General features: G+C 43.4%; 1 protein-coding gene across 3 annotated transcripts; it reads right to left on the bottom strand.

Moving 5' to 3' along the window:
- On the bottom strand, positions 1–25,930 carry MXRA5 (matrix remodeling associated 5). Of its 3 annotated transcripts, none has more exons than XM_081858653.1 (7): positions 25,612–25,930; positions 18,630–18,845; positions 16,745–16,874; positions 15,628–16,018; positions 9,559–14,316; positions 6,955–7,855; positions 1–3,600 (listed from the first exon to the last, which is right to left on the bottom strand). In XM_081858653.1, the coding sequence occupies exons 2-7, from the start codon at positions 18,833–18,835 to the stop codon at positions 1,692–1,694; spliced, it is 8,295 nt and encodes a 2,764-aa protein (XP_081714779.1). In that variant the 5' UTR covers positions 18,836–18,845; positions 25,612–25,930; the 3' UTR covers positions 1–1,691. The 3 variants fall into 3 exon arrangements, with proteins under 3 accessions (XP_081714779.1, XP_081714778.1, XP_081714777.1); XM_081858652.1 differs by lacking the exon at positions 25,612–25,930 and adding an exon at positions 25,178–25,307; XM_081858651.1 differs by lacking the exon at positions 25,612–25,930 and adding an exon at positions 25,182–25,277.
- Between the last annotated feature and the right edge of the window lie 687 nt (positions 25,931–26,617).

The raw sequence follows: 26,617 nt of genomic DNA, 5'->3' as shown, positions 1-26,617 counted from the left end.
TTTGTGGAAAATATTTTTTTTTATTATAAAACATACAGTATACTGATCTTAATATTTATATAAAACACAGTAGAAGTATCAGAGTCTTGTAAAGACCAATAATTTATACACTGAGACACAGGTCACTGTATTCTTCCAGTCTCATAGTCCGAAACAAACACCATACAAAATACAGAAGGACTGAAGTCAGCTAGGGATTCCCTTGCTGTGAGGCATTTGCATTGTTACAGTAATTATTGCTGTGCTGTGATGGGAAAAAATCAGGGTTGTTGCTAACTGAAGAATTGATCCCAGAGAGCTGATAGAAGAATGGTTAGAGAGTAAGTTAGTAATCATATTCTATAAAGGCTTGGCTATGTCAAAAGTATTGCAGGGGATTATGGAAATAATTTTGTGTCCAACAAAAATAATAATGAAATAACTTCTCTTGCATCAGCTCTTTTGTTATATTTAATACTACTTTGGTACGTTTTAAGGTGCATGTTGCATAAAGGAACAGATGTGCACTATCAGTGGTCATAGTACTTTATATCATAGGCAGAACCAAAATTGATTGGGGTAAGGAGAATTATCAACATGTTTCTCTCAGTTTGAGCTTTCTTCCAAAAGATGCACATTTATGGTCCTATTTTCTCCCTCAAAATAAAGCTATGGGGCATGGAAAGTGAACATGTGGCCCTTTAGGTGTTGCTGGACTACAACTCCCATTAACCTGACTATTGGCCATGCTGCCCAGGGCTGATGGGAGTTGGAGTCCAACGATTGACGGGCCAGAGGTTTCCCATTCCTGCCACTGGAGTTTGTAGATAGCACAAGGTGTGAAAATATTAATTTGTCAAGTTATACTTATGACAGCTATACTTATGACAGAATTACTTGTTACATGCCCTACAAGACTGCTTCTGAGAATAGCATTCCTGGATCAAGTATTCTCCTCTTCCCCAATACCAGTAGAAAACTCACAATAGGGTAAGTGTTCTGAGAAGTTATCCAGGAGAGAAAAACTTGACAGGGGGATTCAGTGGTCAGGGATGATGGGAATTACACTCCATCAACATGTGGAGGGTTACAGGTTCCCCACCTGCTCTGTGGCCCCCTAGATGTTATTGAGTTACACCTCTCATCATTCTGACTGTGTTGGCTGGGACGAATGAGCAATGTTGAGTCCAACAGTGGGGTTCCCCATTCCTGACCTTAAGGTTGTGCTACACAATCCAGCCACTTATTAGGTTCCACTGATTACAGTGGTTAACTCTTCCACTGCAATCAATGAGTCCTGAAAGTACTTAACTTTGGCTGAATTGCACTATATACCCTAGATAGGTATATGGAAGGATTAAAGCACACACCTCTAAATCAAAAGCAAAACTGAAAAATGTTTAAAGTTCACCACATTGAGATGAAAGATTGTGGGCTATTAAATCCATAGCCCCCAAGGTCAGATTTCAAGACAAGTGGCAAGAAGCCCTCTAACATCACAGAGAGCGTGTAGACGGCTTCTCAGATCTGCTACCTGCCTGAATAGTATTTTGGAATTTCATGAAGGTAAAGCTGTGATCCACCATTTCTGGCACAACCCTGTTCTTCTCTCAGTACAACTGTTTTCATTTAGCAACTGTATTTTCCTAGCTGTGCTCACTTGGCAGGGACTTTAGATATTTTTGTGTATTCAAAGGCATTTTTTTAAAACTTTAGAATATGTGTATGTAGGTTGCTTTTGAATCACTGCCTAGTATATTTTTAGCAGTGCATTTATAGAAGCCTGCATCCTTTTGTGTAGCCTGCTGGATGATTAATGAGCCCTGAGGGTGAAGGAATTTGTTTCCATACAGACGGGATTGAGCTCCCGTTGTCAGATGTGATTTGTCTGGGAGATCCCACGTTATTTCTGCTTTAGGGATCCCAATGGCCATGCAGTTCAGCTTCACTGTATTGCCTGGCCTTGCGTAAATGATGGGAGCCGGTTCGCTTGTGATCCGGGGTGGGTAGGCTATCACAATTACTGGGACATTCATAAGGGAAGAGCCATACTCGGTCGTGACCTTGCACAGGTAAGTACCTCTGTCAAACACGGATGCTTCACGCACCGTGAGAGAGCCATTCTCTAACAGGGAAAATCGCCCAACAGCCTGGGGACCATCTAACACCATCCCGTTGGGTAGAGTCCAAGTTACGCGAGCTTGCTGGCTGGGCTGGGTGATGCAGTGAAGCTGCAGGGTCTCCCCATTGATGATGCTCACTAAGTTGTTATACTGATTGCTGATTTCTGGTTTCAACCCCACTTTGAGGAAGACCACCCTTTCTGCATAACCACCTGGGTTCCTGGCTGTGCAGCGGTAAGTCCCAGCATCTGCTGCAGACAAGGCACTGATGTGTAATATTCCATCCCTCTTGTGGTAGAATCGGTGCAAATGGCTGCTCTTCTGCAGCTCGGTGCCATTGGGAAGGATCCAGGCTGTGCTAGGTTGAGGAGTCCCATACACTGAGCAGTTCAGATTGATACTGTGTCCTGCTGCCGCAGTGATCCTTTCAGTGACTGGATCCCGAAAGGCTGGCTTTTCTATGTGGTCCATGACCTGCAGCTGCACAATCAGCCTGCCCTCTCCCCCTTCATTCCTGCCAATGCACACCAACTGCACTGAGTCTGTCTGTCTCACTCCTCGGATGTCTAGTGTGCCATTGCGGTGCACAGTAATTCTATTCCCATAATAGGGAGCAGGCAGGATCACTCCTTCTGGGAAAGCCCACATGACCCGTGGAGTTGGGATGCCTTCAGCTTTACAGTCAATGAGCTTCCGGCTGTCTCTCAGGGCCATTTCTCTCACCGAGGTGATGGCACTGGGGTGCCCATTTATTTTTGGAGGTTGAACATTGACATGGATCCAGACAACTTTCCGGTCTTCCCCAGCAGTATTCCGGGCTACACATGTGTAGTTGCCACTGTCAGATCTTTGGGCCTTCTGTATGAGAAGCGTCCCATCCCTGTACACCTGATATTTATCTGACAAAAGTGGGATAGGTCTGTTGCTTGGAGACAACCACATCACTTTGGGTGTGGGCTCTCCTTTTGCTTCACATGCTACAGATACCACATCTCCATATGGGATATTGAGAACCATGTAGGTTTTATTCCTAATTGTAGCAGGTTCGGCCACTACTTTTACCCGCACTTTCATCTCATCTTTACCAATCTGGTTTTCGGCATAGCAGGTGTAGTCTCCCTCTTCTCTCAGCCCTACGTCATTGAAGTACAGTGTCCCATTGTTGAATACAACATATCTCTTTGTTCGGCTCCCACTGTCATCTGCTAGCATGAGGGTATTGATCATGCTGCCATCTGGAAGGCCCCAGGAGATCTCAGGGTTCGGCAGACCTGTAGCTACACAGTCAACTTTCAGGTCCCCTCCATACATCACCTTGCGGTTATTCTCATTCTTGTGTTCGATTTTGGCAGGTTTCATCATCACATTCACTTTAAGAACCACGTAATCATCTCCAATCTTGTTGCGGGCCACACACAGATAGTCCCCTGCATCCCTTTCAGTGATGGAATGAACAACCAAAGTTCCGTTCCCAAATACCTTGATTCTGCTGTCCAAACTAATTTAGGAAAAAGAAAGAAAACAAAACATGTGTTTTAAGTTTATGTTCATAAACCATCATATTTTGAGCCAGAAAACAAACAAGAACAATTATCTTCATTTGCAATCAAACAATTCCATCCTGCAACTGACTTTCTTCTAGTGGAAGGATGTTTTTACATCATTATACTTCTTCTGAAGATCCAGATTTTATTTACAGTATTCTATGCTGCATTTAGACATGGAAATACAAAGGAGGTGGGGGAATCTCCTGTATATATACACACCATGTAAGCTTATATGCATGGATACATATGTTTATAAAGTGAACAGGATATTGACAATATACTCCATATGGCAAGATATACATACACTTATTCCATAGAGAGCCACATTGCTTTGGTATGAAACAGACCAGAAAATTTATTAGCTATTATATAGCTATTATATAGATATATTACCTTTATATTGTACATACGAGTGCCCACCTTCAGAATGCAGTCCTATGCACTTTTACTTGGAAGTCAACCACACAGTAATGGGGCTTTCTGCTGAGTAGACATGCATAGGATTGTGCTGCAAATTCCCAAATAGTTACCATGGGGCCTCTGGGAGCAGAAGATAATGGTTGTTTGGGTCTCACTAACACAATACAAAATATTTACATGGAGCAATCTAAAAAGTTTATAAAGCCTAACTACTTAATGCATAAGGGCATTTATCCTCTCTGCAACAGTAAAATGTATGATCAATCTATTTTAAATGGTTATAAACATCCAGTGACACTAAAAATAAGATGTTTGCCTGGGATGCTGCTCTGCAGGAATACCTAGTCCTTCTAGCTAGGACCAATTCAGGAGTTACTCCCGTTATTCTCAGATCAGAGAGATGGAAGAATTGCAAACTTTTCTCTTTGAGTTACTTTGGCGATTACTGTGTGTAGTCCTTTCTGCATTCACCAAACAAAGGAGCTTCAGGCAGAGTTCAAAGGAAAACTTGTGTGTGGTGTATCTAAATCCTATGCATGCTCCACTTCAAATGTTAAAACCAGCACTGCCAATCAGATGCAAACCACTCCCAAAACTATCTTAAACTAAGGGATCTTTTTCATCCCGGCTACCAAGGAGCCTAAAAGTGGAACAAGATGTTATGGAAGGTCTAGGGCTGCTGCTGCTGCAAAAAATAACATAAAAAATGACACCCCTACACCTTGTTATATGTTGTTAGGAAAGACTAATGAGATTCGGTGCCTGGTGTGATACAATCACACTGTGACATTCTTCACTCTCAATAGTGAGAGTGGCAGCCCATGATGTAGAGCACAAATTGGGGGAATTCACAGTATGATGACCTATTGTGACTTCCTTACATGTTACAGGGAACAGGGGAGAAATAGGGGGATGATCCCATGTCTTCTGTAATATCTAATTCCACAGTACATTTATAGAAAAGTCCTATAGAATCCATCTAAAAAACCAGGAGCCTCAAGAGTTCTACACTTTTGAATGTTAAAGTTTGCCATACTCATCCTACTATAGTTCCATGACCCCAGGTATAATTAATGCATTTTATATGATGGGTGGATAAGCGGCCTGTATAAAACTCACATTTGTGAACAAATTACCTTACAGTCATAAATGCTTAATGCCCTTCTCTTAAGGCTAACAATTTTTACATAATTTTTTGTAAGGCAGGGTCAGTGCCAAAAAACTGCACACAGAACTATGTATTTTAAAACAACATTGCAATTGCAAACCAATTTGAAGTAGCATTGGTATAAATATAAATCAAGCCCAAGCATTTCTCCATACCTGAACCTCTTGGAAAACATAAATGATTGTATATATGTTTAATATAAATATCAGCACTGGATTTCACTAGATGTACACAAGCATGAACAGGGAAATCAAATCTCATATTGCTCTTCTAGCAAACATGGCCACAATCTGGTCAAAATGAAATACATTAAGCCCTGCTGGTTTAAGTGAGGAGTTCACCACACAATTATCTCTCCTCAAGCCAATGCACTGAAGAATGCTTCACTCTGGATACACTACAGCCTATATTTTTTTTCAGATGGAGAAAAGTTGGACAAATAATGTGGACAGCTATGCAGGCCAATTTTAGCTTCACTACCCTCTTCATTAGAACTATTTCAAGGCATTCTACCTTAATTTAACCCATCCATATCCAGAGGAATTTCCTATACTGGTCTAAATGAAAATTTCTGTCTTTAAGGTACCTTTTCCACAGTGCTTTGCTCCCTGCAGAATCCTGCATGCTGTGCACTGCAAGACATTCAAAAGCATAATCTAGCTCCATAGTATGGCACTTTGAATTTCACTGCTGATATGCATAAACAAGAGTGTACCTGAGAACACACCAAACACCCTACCACTCCTTTGCAAGGCAAGGGAAGATTGACAGTGGTGGGCCAGCTGTCTTTCAGGGATACTTTCCCATTGAGGAAACTCTGATAAGACTGCAAGGAACCTTAAAGGTAAAGGTATCCCTGACCTAGATCCAGTCGCGGACAACTCTGGGGTTGCGCGCTCATCTCGCTCTATAGGCTGAGGGAGCCAGCGTTTGTCCACAGACAGCTTCCGGGTCCTGTGGCCAGCATGACTAAGCTGCTTCTGGCAAACCAGAGCAGTGCACGGAAATGCCGTTTACCTTCCCGCCAGAGCAGTACCTTTTCTCTACTTGCACTTGACGTGCTTTTGAACTGCTAGGTTGGCAGGAGCAGGGACCGAGCAACAGGAGCTCACCCCATTGCAGGGATTCAAACTGCCAACCTTCCGATCAGCAAGCCCTAGGCTCTGTGGTTTAGACCACAGCGCCACCTTAGGATTCTTTATAAAACAGGTATTCTAAACAAATGGTCTTAGGTTGGAATGCTATACATACTTCATAGGAAGTGTGATTGAACTCGGTTCAATTTGTTTCTGAGTGGCCATGGTGTATGATCAAGCACTTAAGTCCAACATGTCATTACAGTGCCAACTGTCATGGATGCTTTAGTTGAGATTCCTGCATTGCAGAGGATTGGACTAGATGACGCTCAGGGTCCCATGCAACTCTACTATTTCAGGATTCTATGCATGCAAGATGATTGAAATGCTGTGAAAGGTATAACACTATTGCTGGTGGTTTACATTCTGAAACCATGTGCAATATACAGAGTGCTAAACTGCACTCTACTGAGAAGTAGCCCAGAGAGCTATTCCCAAGTAAGTGTGTATAGGATTGCAGCCTAAAGGAAGTAACACTGAAATCACTATAGCTATAGTGCTAATTTGAAGAGTTGTTATATTTAAACTAATCAAAAACAATAATTAGATACATATATCTATGGTCATTCTTATTTTTTTACCTTTGTAGAGAATCCACCATCCTTTTTGAAGGCAGCCTCCAGAGTATCCGTGGCCAGGGGTCCCCAGAGGCGCTGCAGTCCAGTCTCAGGGTGCTGCCATAGGTCACATCTGTTCTCTGAGGAGAGCTCCCAGTAATCTTGGCATTTGTGGACTGCTTTCTGACATGCAACCATACGGTTCTCCTGGCAGCCCCAACCATGTTGGCTGCAATGCATTCGTAGCTCCCACTGTCTTTGGGAGAGACGTTACGTATGTAAAGAGTTCCATTTGGAAAAACAAACAGATTGCCGCGTACAAACTGGGAAGTGCGGATCTGGGTTCCATCAAAAAGCACCCAGCGTATGCCAGGCAGAGGAGCTGCTTTGGCACTACAGTGAATGTTAATGTTCTGCCCTACACTGAGGGTAATGTTTTCCTGTTTCTCCTGTTGGATAATAGGTGGCAAGGCAGCGATGTGAAGCCTCACGGCAAGACTGTCAGTTCCTGCAGCGTTGCTGGCTATACACTTATATACTCCACGATCTGAGAAGTTAGTGTCCTTGAGGGACAAGGTTCGGTTTTCATACAGCATCACTCTTCCCTCTGTAGTGCTCACAGTTTGTAATATTTTCCTGTCGGGAAAAATCCAAGAAATATGGGGACTTGGAATACCATTGGCTTGGCACTCCATGATCACTTTTTCTCCAAAATAAACAGTCACATCTCTGAAGCGGGAACCCAGCATTTTGGGCTGCTGAGCTAAGACGGTCATTGAGACGATCATTTTATCAACACCATGCAGGTTCTGAGCAGTGCACAAATACTGTCCACGGTCCTGAAGCTGAACATTGCGAACGAGGAACGTACCATTTTTCAAGACTTCAAATCGTTGTATCCTTGTATTGGCTGTCATGACAGCTCCTGAAAGGAAAAGCAGGAAGGAAAAAGAAGAAAAGCATTTTTGGGGATACCCAAAACATAGGAACATAGAAACTATAGTAAACTACAGTATTCAAGATTATTATTATTTTATTATGCATTAGTATTATACTTTGTATATTTGATAAAATTTAAATAAATTAGAAAAGGCTGAGAAACATCACTTTATTCCTTTTTTGCTGCACAATAGTACTCTGGTAGGACCTTATAAGAAGCAGAGGTGTGAAGATCCAATCTAGTCAATCATGTCAGAACACCCAATGGTCTCAGATGCAGTTTTATGTCCTTATTTGCATCATAAGAAATTTCTGGCCCTACCAACAGACATTCATCACAGTGCAGATGAGAATGGGCAGCCAGATGCACAGAGGGTATAACCGGATGGGTGCAACAGTTGTGCCAAAACAGGTACAGTCAAACCCTATTATTTGGTAAAAAAATGAATCAGCGCACACCTAAATTAATGGGGAAATGGACACTGTACCCTCCAAATAGGTTCCTAAAGGGAATGAAAATGTATGTTTATTGTCCATAAAACATACTGTTCATGGGGGGGGGAGGGGAAATATAGAGAATGCCTTACTGAAGAGGTTGCCAACCAGGCACGTGTGGGAGCCATGGGCAGCAGCCCCAGACTCTGAATTTGCATTTAAAAAGTAAGTCTCTAGCCCTCCTACAAAGAAAGGTAAGAAGCAAAATATGCAGGTACCCTTCTATGTGATTTCTCTGAGACGAGCAAGCCTGGCTGCTTCTTCCTGTCAATGTTTTTTAGCCAATGACTGACATCAAAGCTGCAGTGGATAAGTGAGTTGTTTGGAATCGCTGGGATAACCTGAATAACTAACTCCCCTCTCCCCATTAATGCACTTTTCCTGTTTCCGTCTAATCTTCTAGGCAGATATTCAAAAGGATAAGCCTTTTTTCCATGATTGTACTTTTCACCATGCACTTTTGCTCATTTTGTGTTGCGCCACACCCTCATGACAGTCATATTGTGAGTGGCATCCCCAGCTCTCAAAATTAAAAATGGTTGGTGGCCTCTGCCTTATTGTGACTGGATCAAAATTAAATGCTTTAATACAAGCTGTGAGAAAATGGCCTCTAAAAATTATCTGCTCTATTTAAGGGCAGAGAAACTGGGTGGGGGATGACGACTGAATTTCTCTAGAGGGGAAGATAAATTCTTCACCAGTTTCTCAGGGGCAGGACTCACCATTAGGGGTGGGAGTAGGGCAACTTTCATGTTCCTTATTTATTTATTTATTTATTTATTTTCCTATAACAAGTGGCGATGGCAGTAACTACTGTGCAGCCTGGTCACCATTTTGCATCCTCCACAATTCTCTGGTCCTAGCATCATTCCAAGAGAAAGGGTAGTAGCAGCAGTGCTTTTTTCTGGGGGTAGCACAAGGATATGCATACCCCTAAACATTTTGTGAATCTAAGTTTGGCCTCAATGAGGGGCAGCATTTCAATATGAGTAGGAAAATGAGAGTACCCATAAACATCTTTTTAGGGGGAAAGGTAGCAGTCACAAAAAAGTTAAACAGTTCATAATATTTAAAGAAAATTCTGTAAACGTGCCTTTTCTAAGGGCAGGGGAAGAAGAAAAACATCAGGGTTGTTGTTGTTTTTTTAAGAAAAAAAAGTATTCTGAGAAATTCTAACTGGTTTAAATATCTTACCGGTGGATACTTTTGTCCAAGAAAGGAAAGGCTTGGGTTCTCCCGTGGCATCACATGGGATAACAGCATCTGATTCAGCAAGGATGGATAGACTGTTAGATCCTTTTGTTATAATCTTAGGCCTCTCTCCTTGTATCTTGAAATGTGTTGAAGGCTGGATTATGCTGGAATTAAGTGCCTTCACTCCTCCAATTTTAGGCACAAATAGCACATTAGGATTATTGTAGTGGATGTTTCTGGAGGACTGCATTGTGGAAGTCCCTTGTGGCTTAATGCTAGGAGTAGTACTCTCAGATGGCAGTGTAGTATCAAGGGGCACAGGAGGCACAGGGGTTGCTGCAGCCCTTAGAGGAGTGCTTTGTGTGATCACCCTGGTTGGAGAGACAAATTTCTTCTCGGTTGTGCTAACTGGGGGGTAAAGCGGATTAGGCACTATAGGTTTAGAGTTTACTCCCAATTGTTGGAATACCCTAGTTCTGTTCAACAGGAATGGTATTCTGGAATTGGGGAGGTAGGGTACAGCTTGATTTATTGTTCTTCCAGGCTTGTCTCTGGTGTCAGGAAGGTAGTTATTGGCAAAAACTCTGGAGTGACTGTTGAGTCTGTTTTCTCCCTGGCTGCCAAATCTGCTGGGGGTTTGCAACTTAGGTCTGTATAATGGAGCAACAGTTGTGGTGGGAAAGGTCTCTGTATGAGGAGAAGAGGTTCTTTTGTCCTGTGTGGTATGTGCTGCATAAGCTGTAATTTCTGGCTTATTGGTATAGTGAAGGGGGGCCTGGTGAGTTACAAAATGGTGATACAGACCTGGTGCAATGAGATATGGAGGTCTCATGGTCCCTCTTGCAGGGATCTGTTTTGGAGGTGCAAAAGCAGGTGCCTGATTAAAAATGGGTATAATTCCAATTGGCTGGTTGGGAATATTTGGATTCAGTGTATTGTATCTCCTACCACCATATGGTTCTTTCGGTTGCTTTTGCTGTGAGGTTATTCTGTTGTAGTTTGAATGGGAAGTGGAAAGTTCATTCTGTCGTGGGCTGAGACTGAATCTTTTGATGTCTGGAACTGCTACTTGACCAGATGTGTAATTTTCTTTTGTAGACAAATTAAGAGTGCTAGGCTTTGATGGAGGAAGAGTAGTGGCTAATGGTGCAGATGGAATAGGTAATACTGGGGGATAGTTTTTTTCAGTTCTATATGCATTAGTCTGATCATGACGATCATGTAACTGAGTAATACTTTCCTTTGTGTGCCTTGAAGATAGTGGTATAAGTGTTTTACTATGCCAAAGACTGATCACTTGTTTCGTTTTTGCAGGTGTGAAAATGTGATCACCCACTGTACCATGGTGAGAAGAAGTCAGTATTTCTCTTTGATGAGGAGATGTTGCCACTGTACTTATCTTTAGAGAGTCTGAAAATTTCTCCTGTTCATCTACAGTTGGAGGATCCTTAAAGCGTTCCCCCATGCCATCAGCAGTACTTAAACGCTGTACCTGGGAAGGTCTTGACTGAGCTACCCTTAAGTCAACTTCATTCCTTGAAGCTGATGAGCCAGTAAGAAAAGCTTCTTCTTTGAATTCTGGAATCTTTGAGAAACTAAGCTCAGAAAGTGACACTGGTCTAGTGATACTTTCTATAGATACTGAAATGCTTGTTGTATGAGTGTTTCTAACTTGGTTATTTGCTGAAACAGTATTATCTTCCAAGACTTTGATGAATTCACTGCCTGCAGATGTTGTAAGCATATGTCCTGAGCTGTGAGACAAATGTGGTTGTCTACCAGGGGCTGTAGTTAGAGAATCCGGTGTTGGTGTTGTCACCATGTGACTTTTCCAGTCCTTGTCTGCATTGGAAAGAGTTACAGGTATTTTAGGTGGCAAAGTAGATAGATGAAGAAATGAAGCTTCTTTTGTGTCTTGGGCCCCAGTAGACTTCCTTAAGGCAGCAGTACTTGTAGCTAGTGGAGAACTTACTTCAGGAGGCTTATATTCATTTCCATGTTGTGTTTCAGCATCAGATTTATGATGACCTTTAAAAATGGAACCCTGCAAACTTTGGGTAGCAGCTTCTGATTTAGATATTTTTCTAATAAAAGGTGTCTCTTCTATGGTGAAGGCAGTAGGAGGGATAAGTTTTGGTCTTCTGAACCTATTTGGTCTTAATCTCCTTCTCCCATATGGCCGTCTTCTAGGATGATGGATGACCTGTGAGTTAGAGGTAGTTGTTTTGCTTGTAATCATGGTCGCTGTGGTCAATTTGTTACTGGGAGCAGCAGTCATTGTTTGGATTTTCTTGTTAAGTGGAACAGTGGTACTTTCTACAATAAAAGTGGCTTTGGGTTTTTGAGCATCTGTTTTTTCAAGTATTATACCTTCAGAACCCCTGAAAAGATCAGAAGAAATTATTCCTTGCTGGTGCTCTATACTACCACTCTCTGTAGCTACAGAAGCAAAAATAGTAGTAGAGGCTATTGAATTAATATAATTTTCAGTTTGAGAATGTGTGGGATGTTTTACAGCATGATGTAGCTTATTCATACTTTTGTGTTGTAAATTTGTTCCTGAACCTTCAGTTTTTGCAGGGACAGGTGCTTTAGGTGATAGTTCCACAGAGGATAATGGCAAATTGCTCGTTACTTCTTCATTTGAAGGGTCTTGGGTGAAGCTATCTATGCCTTTTCGTCCCCCTGATGGATCATTTTTCCTCAAATCACTATAATCCCACACCTGTGTCTGTACAGTTGGAGAAATCAGAGTATCTCCTCCAATAGGTGTTTCTCCCGTGTTTGACAATTCACTTGCTATGGAAGACTCCGTACCCATTGCTGTAGACGGTGTGTGGTCTTGGTTATTATTCTGGGCGTTGACAGTGGGAAGAATTGTGACTGAGAACATTTCTCCCTCACCTAGCTGCAATGAATCTGCAGAAGACTCCTCTCCATTGACTTCCACAGCAGTGTTTGATGGAGGGCTGATAATGGGAGGGCTGATAATGGGCGGAGCGTTGGTGGTTTGGTGCATGGACGGCGTCTCTGTTGTAGTCCTGAAGGAAGTGCCTGGTACCATTGTTGTTCTAGGGAAATTTTTCCCACGGACTTTTGCCAAAATGTTGGCCCAGTGCTGCGGATTAATTTGTTTGTTGGCCATATTTATTCTCCTTCGGGATTCAAATACCCTACGGCCCTCTGCAACATTGATCTCTTCAGTCCTGTCCATGCCTTTCCATAATTTCATTTTGTGCCTTCCTTTTTTGTTCTTCTTAACCTGAACCTGAGGAACATTGTCATTCTTTTCTTTAAGGGGCACTTCACGGTCCTTCAGGTGGAATTTCTTGCTCCGAGTATCACCAGCCTCTTCAGCACCTGATCCCTCATCATCTTCTATGACCCGCCCCTTTGCTTTTACGGAGGTTCTTGAACCAAGGCGTTTTTTTAGTTTCACCCTTTTTGAGGATCTGTCAGAGACCATTTTATTTACTGTGACTTTAACAGCAAATTGATCTGATCCTTGCTGGTTTATAGCCACACACCTGTAGTACCCACTGTCACTGACATGGCTGCGTGGAATTAAGAGGGTGCCATTGTCTAACAGGTACTGGTTGGATGAGTTTGATAAATCATGAAGGACATGGCTGCTTGGGAGTACCCAGCTTATGTGCGCTTCTGGTACAGCCACTGCACTGCAGGGCAGAAGTATGGAATCCCCCACGTTTTTTTCAATTTTCATCGTCTCAGAGTCAGCTGGCTGGATGACTGCGGGTTGTATCAGAAGTCTGTAGGCCATTGTGTCTGCATCACTCCTCACTTGAGCAACACAGTGGTACACACCAGAATCAGCATAGGCCACGGATTTGATGACTAACTGACCGCTGCTGAGGACAGAAAACCTGCTGTCTTCCATTCTGAATGGAGCTTTTAGTTTAGTCCCATCTGGAAGCATCCACACGATGGAGGGACTTTCTGATGCTTTCACATTGCAACTTAGCTGAGCATCCGAACCTTCCACTACACTCTGAGCTGCCTTTGTGTGCTGGTCTTGCTCTATCATAACCCAGCTGCTTTTCTGCTGTCTGTTTTCTTGAATCTGAAGTGTTTGAGAAATTTGGGTAGAAAAAGAGAGCACGACTTTATTCCCTGTGCTCTGGCGCCTGTTCAGTTGGATATGTATCAGTGGCTGCATCACCCACGAAGGCTCAGCAAGGATTCTCCCTTTGACACCTGTGTAGTAAAGAGCATCATAATCAGAACCTTGCTTGTAATGATAGCTTAATTTGGCTTCATGGCTGAGCACATGCTCCCTTTCTAACTTGACAGGCACTTCACTATAATAAGCAATAAGCTTCCACAATTTTTCATAGTTTTCTCGGTTCATGGGGCATTCCAGATCCAAGGAAATGGTTGCGTTGATTTCAATTTCTTGAGGCAAGTTCTGGCTCCACTGAATTTGGGTGGTGTTTGTTGGCTTCTTGATTTCACACTTCAGATTCACTATGTTGCCATGCTCATCTGTCAGGTTCAGAGTAATGTTCCATGGAGACAGCTGAAATTCTTCCATGGGAAGCTCAGAGACATCATCTTCCTCTATCTCCTCCTCCTCCTCGAGGCCAATGCTCTGTTTCAGTGGAGACTGTATGATAGGCTTTGTGCAGGAAACATTTTTCACATTTTGAATGTCTTGTTTCTGGAATTGCTTAGGGAAGGTGCATTTAGGGCAAAGCTGGCCTTCTTCATAGGCTTTGTCTTTTTTACACTTTAAAACAGCTGGAAGACAAAAATTAATAATAATCTAAAAGTCAGATGGAATTTTGACAGAGAAATATTTTATCTCAAAGTTTTGCCTATACAACACTCTATCAATTGGCCTGTACAGCCTATTGATTTTTTTTTTTTTCAGATGCCTTGGTTTAGAGGATAGAACTAGGAAGAGAATTCTAACTGAAGGTATCATCATATGGAATAAGAAATGCAAAAACTTTCCTTCTGACTATTCATATCCTTCTGCCCTATCATACTACTGTCCTCCAGAAATTCGGCCGAACAGCAATAGCTATTGGTTTCACAAGCATTAATTCTGCAGCTTTGGGAGCTTGATACATGCTATTTAAAACATTTAAATGAGGAATAGGGAGCCTCCAGTTTATGGGTCAAACTTGGACTACCAGGCACCTCCATTTGATCCAAGATGCCATTTTTCTCATGCTGTGGCCACTTTCCCCACATCTGACATCATATGTGATATTTGGTATGGGACAGGTAGAGATATGGCTGCTCCGAGGAGGGTTGAACTCCCTGAGCACCTGAAATGGTACAGTCCCCTCTGCCATTTCTGAACTGGGCCACCACATTCTGAAACATGTGTATGCTTGACTGCTATCATTGTCCCAAAGAGAAGAGATAGAAAATACCCTTTTCTTTAGAATGGAAAGTTCCCCAATTAAGTTGGTTCTGTTGAGCTAACTGCTCTACAACATCCGAAATACATGAAAGAATCAGCCTCCCCACACCCAAATCATGCCTTTAAGGCCCAGTATGTAGCCTGCAGCTGTGTCTTCAATTTTGGCACTTTTTTTCCTAAGCCTTGTAACTATGTGGTTTGTCTAGACTGCATCTGGGGAGGGGAGGGATACCAGCAGAACTGGGACCCACAGAAGGGAAGACAGAACGGCATGCTATGTATTTAGCATAATGCGTAGTTTGGCCCTTATAGTGTACTTTGCTATTCAAATAGTGCCCAATTGGCTTGGAGAAATATCTCAGGACCAATTCAGGTGTATTCACTTATATATTTTTAACACTTTCCATTGGTTTGGTTGGTTGGTCAGGTCCTAGACTATGTGTGCCATTGGCATGAAATTGCAGGGTCTTCTTATGTTCTTATGAATTATGGAAAGGCAGTTTTTAAGGTTTAGAAATAAATAAATAAATACATACATACATACATACATACATACATACATACATACATACCCAGCCCCTGAGTATAGGCCAACAAAGGAAGGCAATATTTCTGTGATAATTTCTGCCAGAGTCTATTTCTAATGTAGTAAAACAACAACTATGATCTTCCCTTACCTGCAAACTTCTGATTCCATTCAAGGAACCATTTCAACCTGCAGTCACAAGACCAGGGGTTCCCATGAAGATAAACATTCTCTAGGAGTGGCATTTTTTGAAAAATGCCCATAGGCAGTGTTCTAATGGCATTTTCAGACAAGTAGAGGTGCTTTATTGTTGACAGCCTGAAATAATCAAGGACCAAAAATGTAGAAAACGTGTTGGGGTGAAGCTGTTGGAGCAAGTTTCCTTCCAAATGGAGAAGTCTGAGGGAAGTTAATCCATTAAAAGCATTTGGGTGGATGAATTCAATTCGGTTGTGGTCCATGTGCAATCTCATAAGGCTGGAAAGCCCTTGGAGGGTTTGACCAGTTATAACCTGCAGCTTGTTGTAGCTTATTTTGAATACCTAAATGGCCAGGTAAAATGAATAGGTTAATACTTTTTAGTAGTAACATGGCACTGCAGAAGAGGCACACATACAACAATACAGGAGAATATAGTGGCCCAGACTAGACAAATGTAGCCACACTTCAGTCCCATCAAAATAAGCAAGATTTACTTAAGACACAGCAAAATGTATTTCAGTAGGATGTACATACAGTATGGTTGACTTTATGTAGATTAGAGCCACAGAACTGTGTCTGATTCAGGAACTTCTACATATGTGAGGAATGAAAGTGACTGCTCTACTGTGTGCTACTGTGTGTGTGTGTGTGTGTGTGTGTGTGTGTACCCACTAACAAACATGGTTCAATAATGCAGACCACTGGTGTGGGTGTGTGGGTGTTTGTGGGTGTATGCAGGAGCTTCTGATCATGTATCTTATATAGCTTTCTCCAACGCCACCAACGACCAGGCAGTCACTGTTTATACTAATTCCATAGAAGCATACAAAACTGTCTTTGGACCATCAGTTAACCCAGCTCAGTATTGCCATTCAGCAGCTCTCTAGGCTTTCGGGCAATGGACACCCCCAGCCCTGTGTGGAGATGTCACAGATTGAACTTGGGGGTCTTCTGCATGCACCACAGATGCTCTACTCCTTCCCCATGTATGCACATCTGGGCTTTGTGGGAACACAGCTAATAGACTGAAACTGTTGTTATTTTAAGAAGAAACATTTTGACTCAACCTGTAGTGATGTCAGATCTTTTAAGGCTCCGTTAGGTATGTTTTGGATGTCATTCCCATGAAGCATGAGCAGTTCCAGTTTTGCAAGGCCTGCAAACGAGTTTCCAGATATTGCCTGTATGCTGTTAAACCTGGAGGGGGGGTGGGGAGAACCACATTTAAGTGTTGAATCATCATTTTGCATTGAGTGAACCAGACATTTTTAGGCACCTTTGGGTTATTCATAAATCATACACTTAACCTGACAAAGTTAATGAAGCATTTTAACAAGACCTGGTATTTCATGTGTTAAAAGTCAGTTTTATGCTTCTTTGGCTATGCACACACACACACACACACACACACACAATTCAGTTGGAGCTTAAATTAATGGAATTATCAATTAATTAGAAAAGGCTTTTCTGGACAGGGTTCTCCATGTGCTGGATATACTAGTCAGTGGCAGGGATCCAACCTATGATGATATGGAGACTGGCAACCAGTAGGCGTGCAAGGATGCCAACAGAACATGTAACAATAAATGAATAACGTTTTGTGCAGAGGACATTTAAACATGGATGCCTGCCAAGCAGTTTCTGGAACCAGAAAACCACAGCTACTAGCTAAACTGCTAGATTTGCACATATAGCATGTAATTAGGTATTTAACTGTTAAGATAAATATGTGTTTTTGAATCTGCAAAACTGTGAATCTAGAAACTCAGGCTGCAAACTGATTAAAAAATGCTGAGTTGATTAATCGCTTGCCCTTTGACAGGCCAATCAATTAACTCTCGGGGCATTTGCATTTTACTAAAGTTTCACTGCAGTTGTCTCAACTACTGAAGGGAGCATATTAAAGAAAGAAAGCCATGGTTCATTATTAGAAGGCCATCTTTTAACCTCTGTCCCAATCACAGTAGCACTGCAGAACAACTAATGAAGAGAAACATGAAAATGCTCTCGTGACTTCTGTGGCTCCTCTCCTTGAATGCTACACAGCAGCCACTGTGGAGGGTTATGGTTATTCTCTTGGTTTTTGTAGGCTACCATTACAATATGGCATCATTTAGGGAAGCAGCATCAGAGACAGTAGTACAGCAATTATTTCTGTATATTTTGAGTCTTGTAGGCAAAATGGGATGCTGCTTGTCTAAGTGGTCTGTGCACACATTTAGCAATTGATTTGGGGAGAACCCCAATGTAGGCAGGAGGAGAGTCACAACCCAGGTAAACAGAGGCAGAAGAAAGGATAAAAGCAATAGCAATGGTGGTAGTAAGAGCAGATGCTCTAGAGTCTAGAGAAAGTAGGAAATTCTCGAGCAAAGCAAGGGAAGGAAATTGCTGGGACATGGACACACAGAGAGTACAGCTTATCAAATAGTCCATGACCATTCAGGTGTGGTAAATATAAAATTAGCTGGGTAAGGTCTTTGTTTAAGAGCTTAGAAGAAACAAGACTGGTAGGGTTGACACGTAAGAAGTGAGCAAGAAAGCAAGTTCAACTGAAACTGGAGATCTATTTTCCAAAAAGGATACAAAGTGATTATTAGTGCTTCAACAATTGTTATCTCCCTTCTGAAAATGAAGTGATCGTGATGTGGGCAGGAGAAAGGTTTGTAGCAAGACAGCAAATGCTAATGCACATTCACCATTGGCTCATTGTGTTGGTCATATACTGTAGACAAATCAGTAGGATTTATCTGGTTCTCGCAAAAATGTTAAATATAAATGTAGGTAGATCACAGTAGTTTTAGATCAATTCCCATAAATGCTCCTCTTTATGGAAGGCTTTTAATCGGTACAGTAATGGTATCACATTGCAGCTCATGTGATGCACAATGCTTCAAACTAGTGGGATGAACTCTCAAAGAATGTAAAATGCCGCAGTAAAATTGCAATACAAACCCCAAATTGATTCGTTCCACATGTTTAGAGATTCTCGTTGGCACAGCTGCTAAGGACCGAAATGTGCAGTGAACTTCAGTGGGAACATAACAGGCGCATGGATGAGGACACGCAAGTGTAGTTTCCGGAAGCCCGAGAGAGAGAATCAGCACCACGGATAGTGCCCCCAAATATGTTTGCTTTAGCATCTTCACCAATTTATTCATCTCACTATACCTGTTTAATTCAAAAGAGAGAGAACTAGTTTAATTTTTATATAGATGTCAAACATGACTATGTAGATACTCTGCATTTCATGTGGCCAGTTAGATGACCTCACTACTTCCTTAAGTGTGTGGAATCCCTTCATGGAGTAACATGTGAAGGCGGCTAAGGAATAACCCAGATCCATCACACTTAAAACACTGCTACCAAATTAACCCCAACGTGGAAGAAACCACCTGCAAGCACTCTTCTCATAAACATACACAAAGGAAGTAACAAGTGGGAGCAGAACACACCCATATACTTAAGACTTAACACAAGTTCATACCCATTAAATAACCAAAAGGCAGATCTTAAACATTTAGAGCCAATGAATGAGGTTTAGATAAAGTACTGCAAGCATTTACTTGCTCTGCTGCAGCTGAAGCATGGCTGTATGGATGGATAACTCCTAATACTACCCGTGGCTGGTGCAAAGTATGAAAAAGACCGATGACATGTCAAGCAAGGAAGGATCTTCCCCATTCTCCTTGAACTTCCTTAGAATAATCTGACCTATTTCCTCAAACAATAAGCTTTGCTTACTCTGAGCCAATCTGAGTTAAATCAGAGCTCAACCCTCTATGTGCCTCTCAAATTCCTCCTATTCACCAGTTAGCGCCACCCGCTCTTCGGATGTAAGCTCACCCCAGGCCATTTTGATCTAATTCTCCATGACTCTTGCCTGTTTCTGTTTACTTGTTCCCTTCCTGTTTGCCCTTCCCTTGATTCTGCTATGCCATCCATGACCTGGTTTGTTTTCCGTCAACAGACATCCTTACATGGCTGTGTGTGAGTCAAGCAGTAGCACAAGAGCGGCTTTGCCATAAGCTTGTTTGAAGCTCTGGAGCAACTGGTGAGTTATAGTCTCACATCCGTGCTGGAATTCTCATTCCTGATCCCTACAAGCTGCTTCCTCAGAAAAATGGCTCATGGGATTGAGCCATTAGCCTCTACAAAGCTATTTCTTTGTGTATACTCCGAAGTTCTTAGATCTGCAAGCAATAAGGCTGTCATTCCTTTCCTATCAGCATCATATGCAAGCCATTATGACTCTAAAGCAGCGGTTCAAGAGGCTGAAGGGGCTTCTCAAATGTCTGTGGTCAGGTTAATACAATAGTTGCCCCTTCTTTAAAAAATAACTCCATGGCACGTCAAAGAACTTTGTACTTAACACAGTGTTTCTTTAATGCATATCAATATTTTACATATTTTCTTTTCTTTAGAGGACTAATAAACATCTACTTCTATTCATATAATTCCTGCTTAGAGTCAGACAGAAGTTACAACATCAAAAGATGACTTCCTACTCAAAATCCTGGGCTCAGGCCTCTAAGTGGAAAATGATGTACCGCGAGGTTTCTTTCTTCCTTTTAAATAAGAAGATCCGTAACAATGGAAAATGCATTATGCCGTCACAATGCCTTCCACCCCTACAGATGGAAGACCCTAGGGAAAAGCTGTAGCTCTGTAGCAGAGCACATGCTTTGTATGCAAAAATATCCCAGGTCCAGTCCCTGGAATCGTCAGACTCCTTCCTGAACCCGTGAAGAGCAGCTGCCAAACAGTACAGACACGACTAAGCTAGATGGACCAATAGTCTGACTTGGTATTAGGCAGGTTCCTATGCTTCCTACATTTGGCACAATGGCAAACACGTACTGACTAGAAATAATGGCTTTTTAAAATTCACAAGTTCATATTACACAGAAATGAACATTTAAAATATGAATGATCGAGAAGCTATATATGAAGACTAGCAATTGTAGCAGGAAATCAACTACTAATTTAACCAGAGAGCTCTGTGTGATGTCATCTAACCCCATCACAGTATAAATGCTGACATTTGCCCTGGTTCTGGGTTTAGAAGATGATTGCAATGAGAATAATTGTTGAATCACACAGGGACTTCACATAGGTATTTCTGTTTCTTAATTGATGCCTTCTCTTAATATTCTTTGTAATATGCTGCTTATCTATATCTTTTTCTCGAGAAGATGTGTGATAAAAAAAGAAGCAACTTATTCAAACATTCAGAAACACAATTACCGGTGGACAGAACAATCCAAATCCCAGGTGGGCAGCAGAGACATCATCACCTCTGCACCCCTGTTGCTTTCACCAGTCAGGGTGGTAGGCAGAGTACAGGGGAATTGCTGTGCTAACCTGGAGCTTGAACAGTGATCAGGCTCAATGCTGATGAGTGAAAGCAGTGAGGCCAGTTCACTCCTTCCCCCAGAATGCCTCATTTGGAGACTTTCTGCAGGTGGGGATCCCACAGGTGGTACTTTCTTCTGACTGCACATTTTGGAGGCAGAATGGGGAGCTCCATGCCAGAAGAGTGGTACTCCAGTCTCTGATGGCAGAGATTGGCATGGAGGGACACATATGCTCAAGTTGGGGTCTGGTAGTAGTGGTGGTGAGGGATGCACACACAATGCCTGGCCCCAATGTCCAGGTAAGTTCTGATGCACCTGCTTCTTTCCTGATCCTTCCCTTTGTTGAGCAGGAGAGGTCTGAAGGTGCTTCTTTTACTCATATTTGCTTGAGCTACCAGGCATACTGATGAAGGGGGGTGCCCAATCACACAGAGGTTTCTACTCGCTTTCAAGCAAACTCTAGTTCAAGTCTCATTCAGACTGTGCCAGCTCAACAGGACAAGATTGGGGACTGAGCAGGAGGGGATGTGCATGTTAGGTGTAGGGTCAGCAGAGACAGCACCATGCCTCCTAAACATACCTTGATGTATAGTCCACTGGAAGTTGGGTCAAAGCCAATAATGGACATATAAATGCTTCAAATGAGCCAAATGACAGGACACTTCCATACAGCAGTTTATTGAGGATTTGGTGATGCTCATGCATGGAAGACTTTGCAGGGTCCTCATCAAAATGCCATCTGAGCTTCCCCACCCCATTTAATGTGAATTTACCAGTTTAGTGGTTTGTTTGGTGTGTTTTTTAACTTAATTGAGTTTTCTGTGGAAAATCTGATTTAAATGGAAAAAATAATGTAGGGTGGAATTTGAGGAGGACAATGCCAAGTGAACGTTGCACAAAACAGGCATTCATGAGCACCACCAGGTCCACAATAAACAGAAGCACTTGATATCATTTGCTACGGGAATCTGCTACTCAGTAGTTGGGAAGCACAGCAAAACCTGCTTCATGGATGAGAGTGACCAGTGAGGCTGCTATTGAGTTTCTAGTAAGGTTGAAGGTGAATTTGCACTTTTTAATAATCACAGGGCAGAAAGAATGTATCTGCACTGTGTCCTGTCCTGTACCTGCACTGTGCTTGACAGGAAAAAACACTTCTCCTAAATTTCTCTAGCTTGTAATGGATATAAACAGCATTGAAAGGGCCAAGGACCTTGTTTTATTAGCAGTTTGGTGGTTGGTGATTGCTAGGGTGCTTAACGCTCATACAGAAGAAGGAATTTCAGCAAAGGCAGCTTGTCATGCTATTATGTTACATGAGTAAGAAAAGGAGCCCCTGCCAAAATCTGCAAGCTTATGTAGCATTTAGAGCAGAGATTTCCATAATGTGTGCCGTGACATGTTAGTGTGTCGGCTACAGTGTGTAGGTGTGTCACGCGAATGCTCCCCACACTCCTCCCAGGGCTGGAAAGGGGTTAGCTTAGCCTCCGGTTTGATAGTAAAGCTGGATTACTGTATAGCGAAATGAGGCATGTCCAAAAAATGTGTCACCAACATGAAAAACTTGGAAAGCTTTGTTTTAAGAGTTACAGGAGCCCGTTTCCCCTTTGTTTCTAGCCAACCTGATGTTGACTTTGAAAAGTGGTGATCAATAGAAGGAAGCCAAGTAGCATGCTAGATACAGTCAAGTCTAGGAATCTGGGCTTGGTGCACAGGAGACCAAAAAACAGAGGATGTGTAAAGAGAGGTCATGGGTTGAAGAGAGCAGACCACATTATGACACAAGCAGAGATCCAGTCTACATCAGAGGGGGTGTTGTGGTAGAAGGGCACAAACAAGTAGTAAAATACAACCAACAGTGAATAACCACCATTCTAGTTAGAAAGCTTTAAATTTGTACCTTGGAAGTCGAATGGAATCCATTCCAGAAGTCCGTTTGTCTTCCAAAACATTCAAAAACCAAATCACAGCTTCTGATTGGCTGCAGGAAGCTCTTGCAGCCAATCAGAAGCTGTGGAAGCCCCGCTAGACATTCAGGTTCCAAAAGAACGTTTGCAAACTGGAACAAACACTTCCGCATTTGCGGTGTTTGGAAGCCGAAAAGTCTGAGTTCCATGGCATTCGGGATCCAAGGTACGACTGTACACTTGCCTCCGACCTATAAAGATTAATTAGTGGGCAAGTCACTGGAACTCAAAGGCTCAGGGATGCCGGCTCCTGGGGGCTGAGCTGTTTTGTTCCCCCTAATATCTTTTGGGAGGGGATCAGGGCTGTCCAATGATGAGCTGAGTGTGGCACAGCTCCAGTGGCAAACTCTTCCTCCTCCTGCCATGGAAGAGAAGGAGGTTGGAAGCAGCCTTCTGTCGGTGGTGGAGCCAGGAGGAGGTGGAGTGACTGGCCATTGAAGCCTCGCAGCCCCCACATTTGACTCTGCTCCCAGCTCCTCTCGACGTCACATGTGTCACATCAGGATGTTGCATCACATGTGGTGTCACCCTCATCACGTTGGACCCCCAATTGCCCTCGGAAGCTGGTGATCTATATACACTACTCTGAGCTTGTCAGCAGAAGGGTGGGATGCAACTGCAATAAATAAAATAACTGAAATATTAATTTAAGCTCTGTGGAGGTAGGCTCTGTGGAGAGGGAAAGTGGTTTGAACTAGATGACTTTTCATCTCTTCTAAGCCTGTAACTCTATAAAACCAGGGAAGCAATGAACAAGCAATTCCAAGGGAACCAAAATAAGAGAAGGAATATAATACTTGGATCTAATTACCAAAGCTCTCCTATTGAAAAGTGGCCTATAGGTGATGGCGATGTGCAAAGGCACTAACATGTGACAGTGATAAAGAGATATTGGCTTAGATTGGGGTGACCCTCCATTTTCAGCTTGAGGGCCACACTAACAGCCACCCCTCTGAGGGCCACATGTAAACACTGCCCTAGATGTGTGCCCCTGAGGGTAGAAAACTTTGGCAAAGTGGTATAAACTGGTGGGTGATGTGCTTGAATTGGATTATAAGAAGCATCCCTGCATCTGCAGGGGACATTCTGCAACTCCAAACATCTTCCTTGCTCTCTAAAACAGAGAAGTTGGGGGAAAGGGTGAGAAAAAAGAGGAAACGTAAGACAGGAGGGGAAATTACTGCTTTGAAATCCTGCTTGCCCCATTCCATCTCAGCATTCATACTGTTTCCCACCGCCCCCTAGGGATTGTTTAGAGTTATTACCTAGGCAGAGACCTTAAGGGTCAAGAAAGCAGGATTATTGAGATAATGTATGAGGTGCTAGGAAGGCCCTGAATACTCTAAAGGGCTATATATAAACACAGTGCTGATGATGCAAAGGAAGACACATTGAATCTGGGAGACCAGACAGGGTGAAGTCAGAGAGAGCTTAACTTCTGGATGGGCAAAGGACTGTCTTGTGTCGATCCCTCTGCAGATGATTTCACGACACTCCATCCTGCATGTGCCTTTTGTCTGGGCAGGGGCTGTGGTGGGATCAAGTCCAAGGATTTATCCCCCAAGGCGGCCTCAGGTTTCCTCCTGGAGGCGGGAGAAGGAGTAGGTGGTGAAGGAAGGCAGGCTGATTATTTCCCCAGCCCTTCTCAGGGCAGCTGAAGGTGATGTGCCTGAGAGCTACACTGTTTAAGGGATACCTGAGCTGGATGTGATTTCCACTCCTAGCTTCATTTGGAGGGCACATGCTTCTCATTAGAGAAGAATGTCCTTAATTCACTGAGTCATTACAGCGATATATCCCTTGGGAAAAGAAAGAGAGAGGGAAGAAAAAGAGAGAGAAAGAAAAAGAGAGGGGGGAGGGAGAAAGCCCCACTTCCATCTCTAGAAAGTGAGTTTCTATTCCACATTTCATCTCGACCTTTCAAACACAACAACAACAAAGGGGAGGATTGTGAAATTCAAACTAAGCCAGACAAAGTTCCAATCCTTTCTAATCGTTCCAAAGCAACAACTGCAAGTCCACGAGCTTGTGCAATTTATTCTCTCTCTTTCAAACAAAATATAATGCCAAAAGCAGTTGAGGCTGTTTGACTACGGGGCAGGAGGAGTCTCTTTCAGCAAGATTGCATTCGGGAGGCGCAGCAAGCCATGCAAGAGGTGGAGAGCGCGCGAGAGATTACCTACTGTTGGCCAAGAGTGTCAGACACTGTTGCTTGCAGGATCCATCCTGTCGACGAATAGCAAAGAACAGCTAGTGCCACGGGCGGGCGCTTCGCCTGCCTGCCCGAGCAACACCCCACCTCCGCCGACGCCCCCGCCTCGAGCGCCTTTCTGGGTCTCCTCTTTCGTGGACTCCAGAGCTGCGCGCAAACGTGGTTCACACCCCACCCCGAAGGTGCGCGCTTTGAGCCGAGCTCAGCAGTCTTCCTTCCTGGTTCTGCAACTCCCAGTTCTGAGATGCATCAATCCGGGGAAAGTGGGGATGTGAGGAGAAGAAGGGGCGGAAAATAGATACACATTTGAAGATTTTTTTAAAAAAAAAAAATGGGGAGGGAAACAAAACAAAACGGGAGCTTAGGAATTCTTCCCAAGATCTATTCTCTGTTTTCCTCACCCCTGTTAGGCAGTAAATCCAGGAACTCTTATTGAAGAGCCAAGTGAAAAGCGAAGGAATGGAAAGCAGGGTAACAGAACAGGGAACTTGGAGCGCTTCTGTCCTCTCGGCGCTTCTCTCTTTGAACACTTTGAAACGAGAGGCACCAGCGAGCTTGGGGCTTTCTTTCTTTCTTTTTCTCCCTACTTCCCCACCGAGGCGCTTCCGCAGCCAAACTCTTGCCCCGGGGATGGACTCTGCCCCTCCGGCTCCCTCCGCAGCTGCTGCGTCCCGGGACAAGCAAGAGGAGTGCGCCCCGCGCCAAGCATGCCCCGCGCTGGCTCTCTGCCTCCTGCGTCTTGCGCGGCGCGTTTGCAAGCAGGCGCGAACGGCGGCTCTCCTTTGCCTGGTGGGCGGCTCTGGAAGGCGGAGGGGAGCGCGCGGCGGACTGAGCTTCGCGGGAGGAGACGCCGAAGGGGCGCCCCTCGGTTGCCCATTGGCTGAGCGCGCGAGCGGCGTGGGGAGATCACCTTTCGTGCAAAAGCGCAACTTGACTTGCTGTCCCTTTTCCTGCGCGCCCGCCTTTCTGCGATTCATGCGCCCACGTGGGCCACGCCGCCTGCAAGGGGCATAGAATCGCAGAATAGTACAGCTGGAAGAGATCCGTGGGGGTCATCTAGTCCAACCCCCTGCCATGTGCCACCAGAACTCGTCTTGGTGCTCCTGCCTGTCCGCCACCATTCCCTCTTTCCACAAAAGCCCCTGCCAAAGCAACTCTGTATCATTGCACCAGATAGTCTAAGGGTGTTCACAAATACTTTTTCCCCCCCATGGTTCATTGTCATAGATCATGATAGAGCAGTTGGCATAACCTGATATAAAATAAGGAGCCCATTATCTGGTACTAGTCCTTATCTTCTGCGTGTCCTGGCAGTTATGAGTAAATATCCTGAGCTAATGCCTAAAGGAAAGATCAGCAATCGTGCGCTACCAGCCAGCTTTAATTACCATCTCCTGTAGGTAAAAC

The sequence above is a fragment of the Podarcis erhardii genome (assembly GCF_964252035.2).
Source record: "Podarcis erhardii genome assembly, chromosome: 4".
NCBI classification, from domain to species: Eukaryota; Metazoa; Chordata; class Lepidosauria; order Squamata; family Lacertidae; genus Podarcis; species Podarcis erhardii.
This window is presented reverse-complemented; position numbering and strand designations above follow the sequence as displayed.

Coding starts and splice junctions, on each gene's coding strand:
- MXRA5 (XM_081858653.1), bottom strand. CDS start 18,835: ATGAATAAATTGGTGAAGATGCTAAAGCAAACATATTTGGGGGCACTA. Junction 7,856..9,558: donor TTGGACAAAAGTATCCACCG/GTAAGATATTTA, acceptor TTTTCCTTTCAG/GAGCTGTCATGACAGCCAAT. Junction 3,601..6,954: donor ATGGTGGATTCTCTACAAAG/GTAAAAAAATAA, acceptor TTCCTAAATTAG/TTTGGACAGCAGAATCAAGG.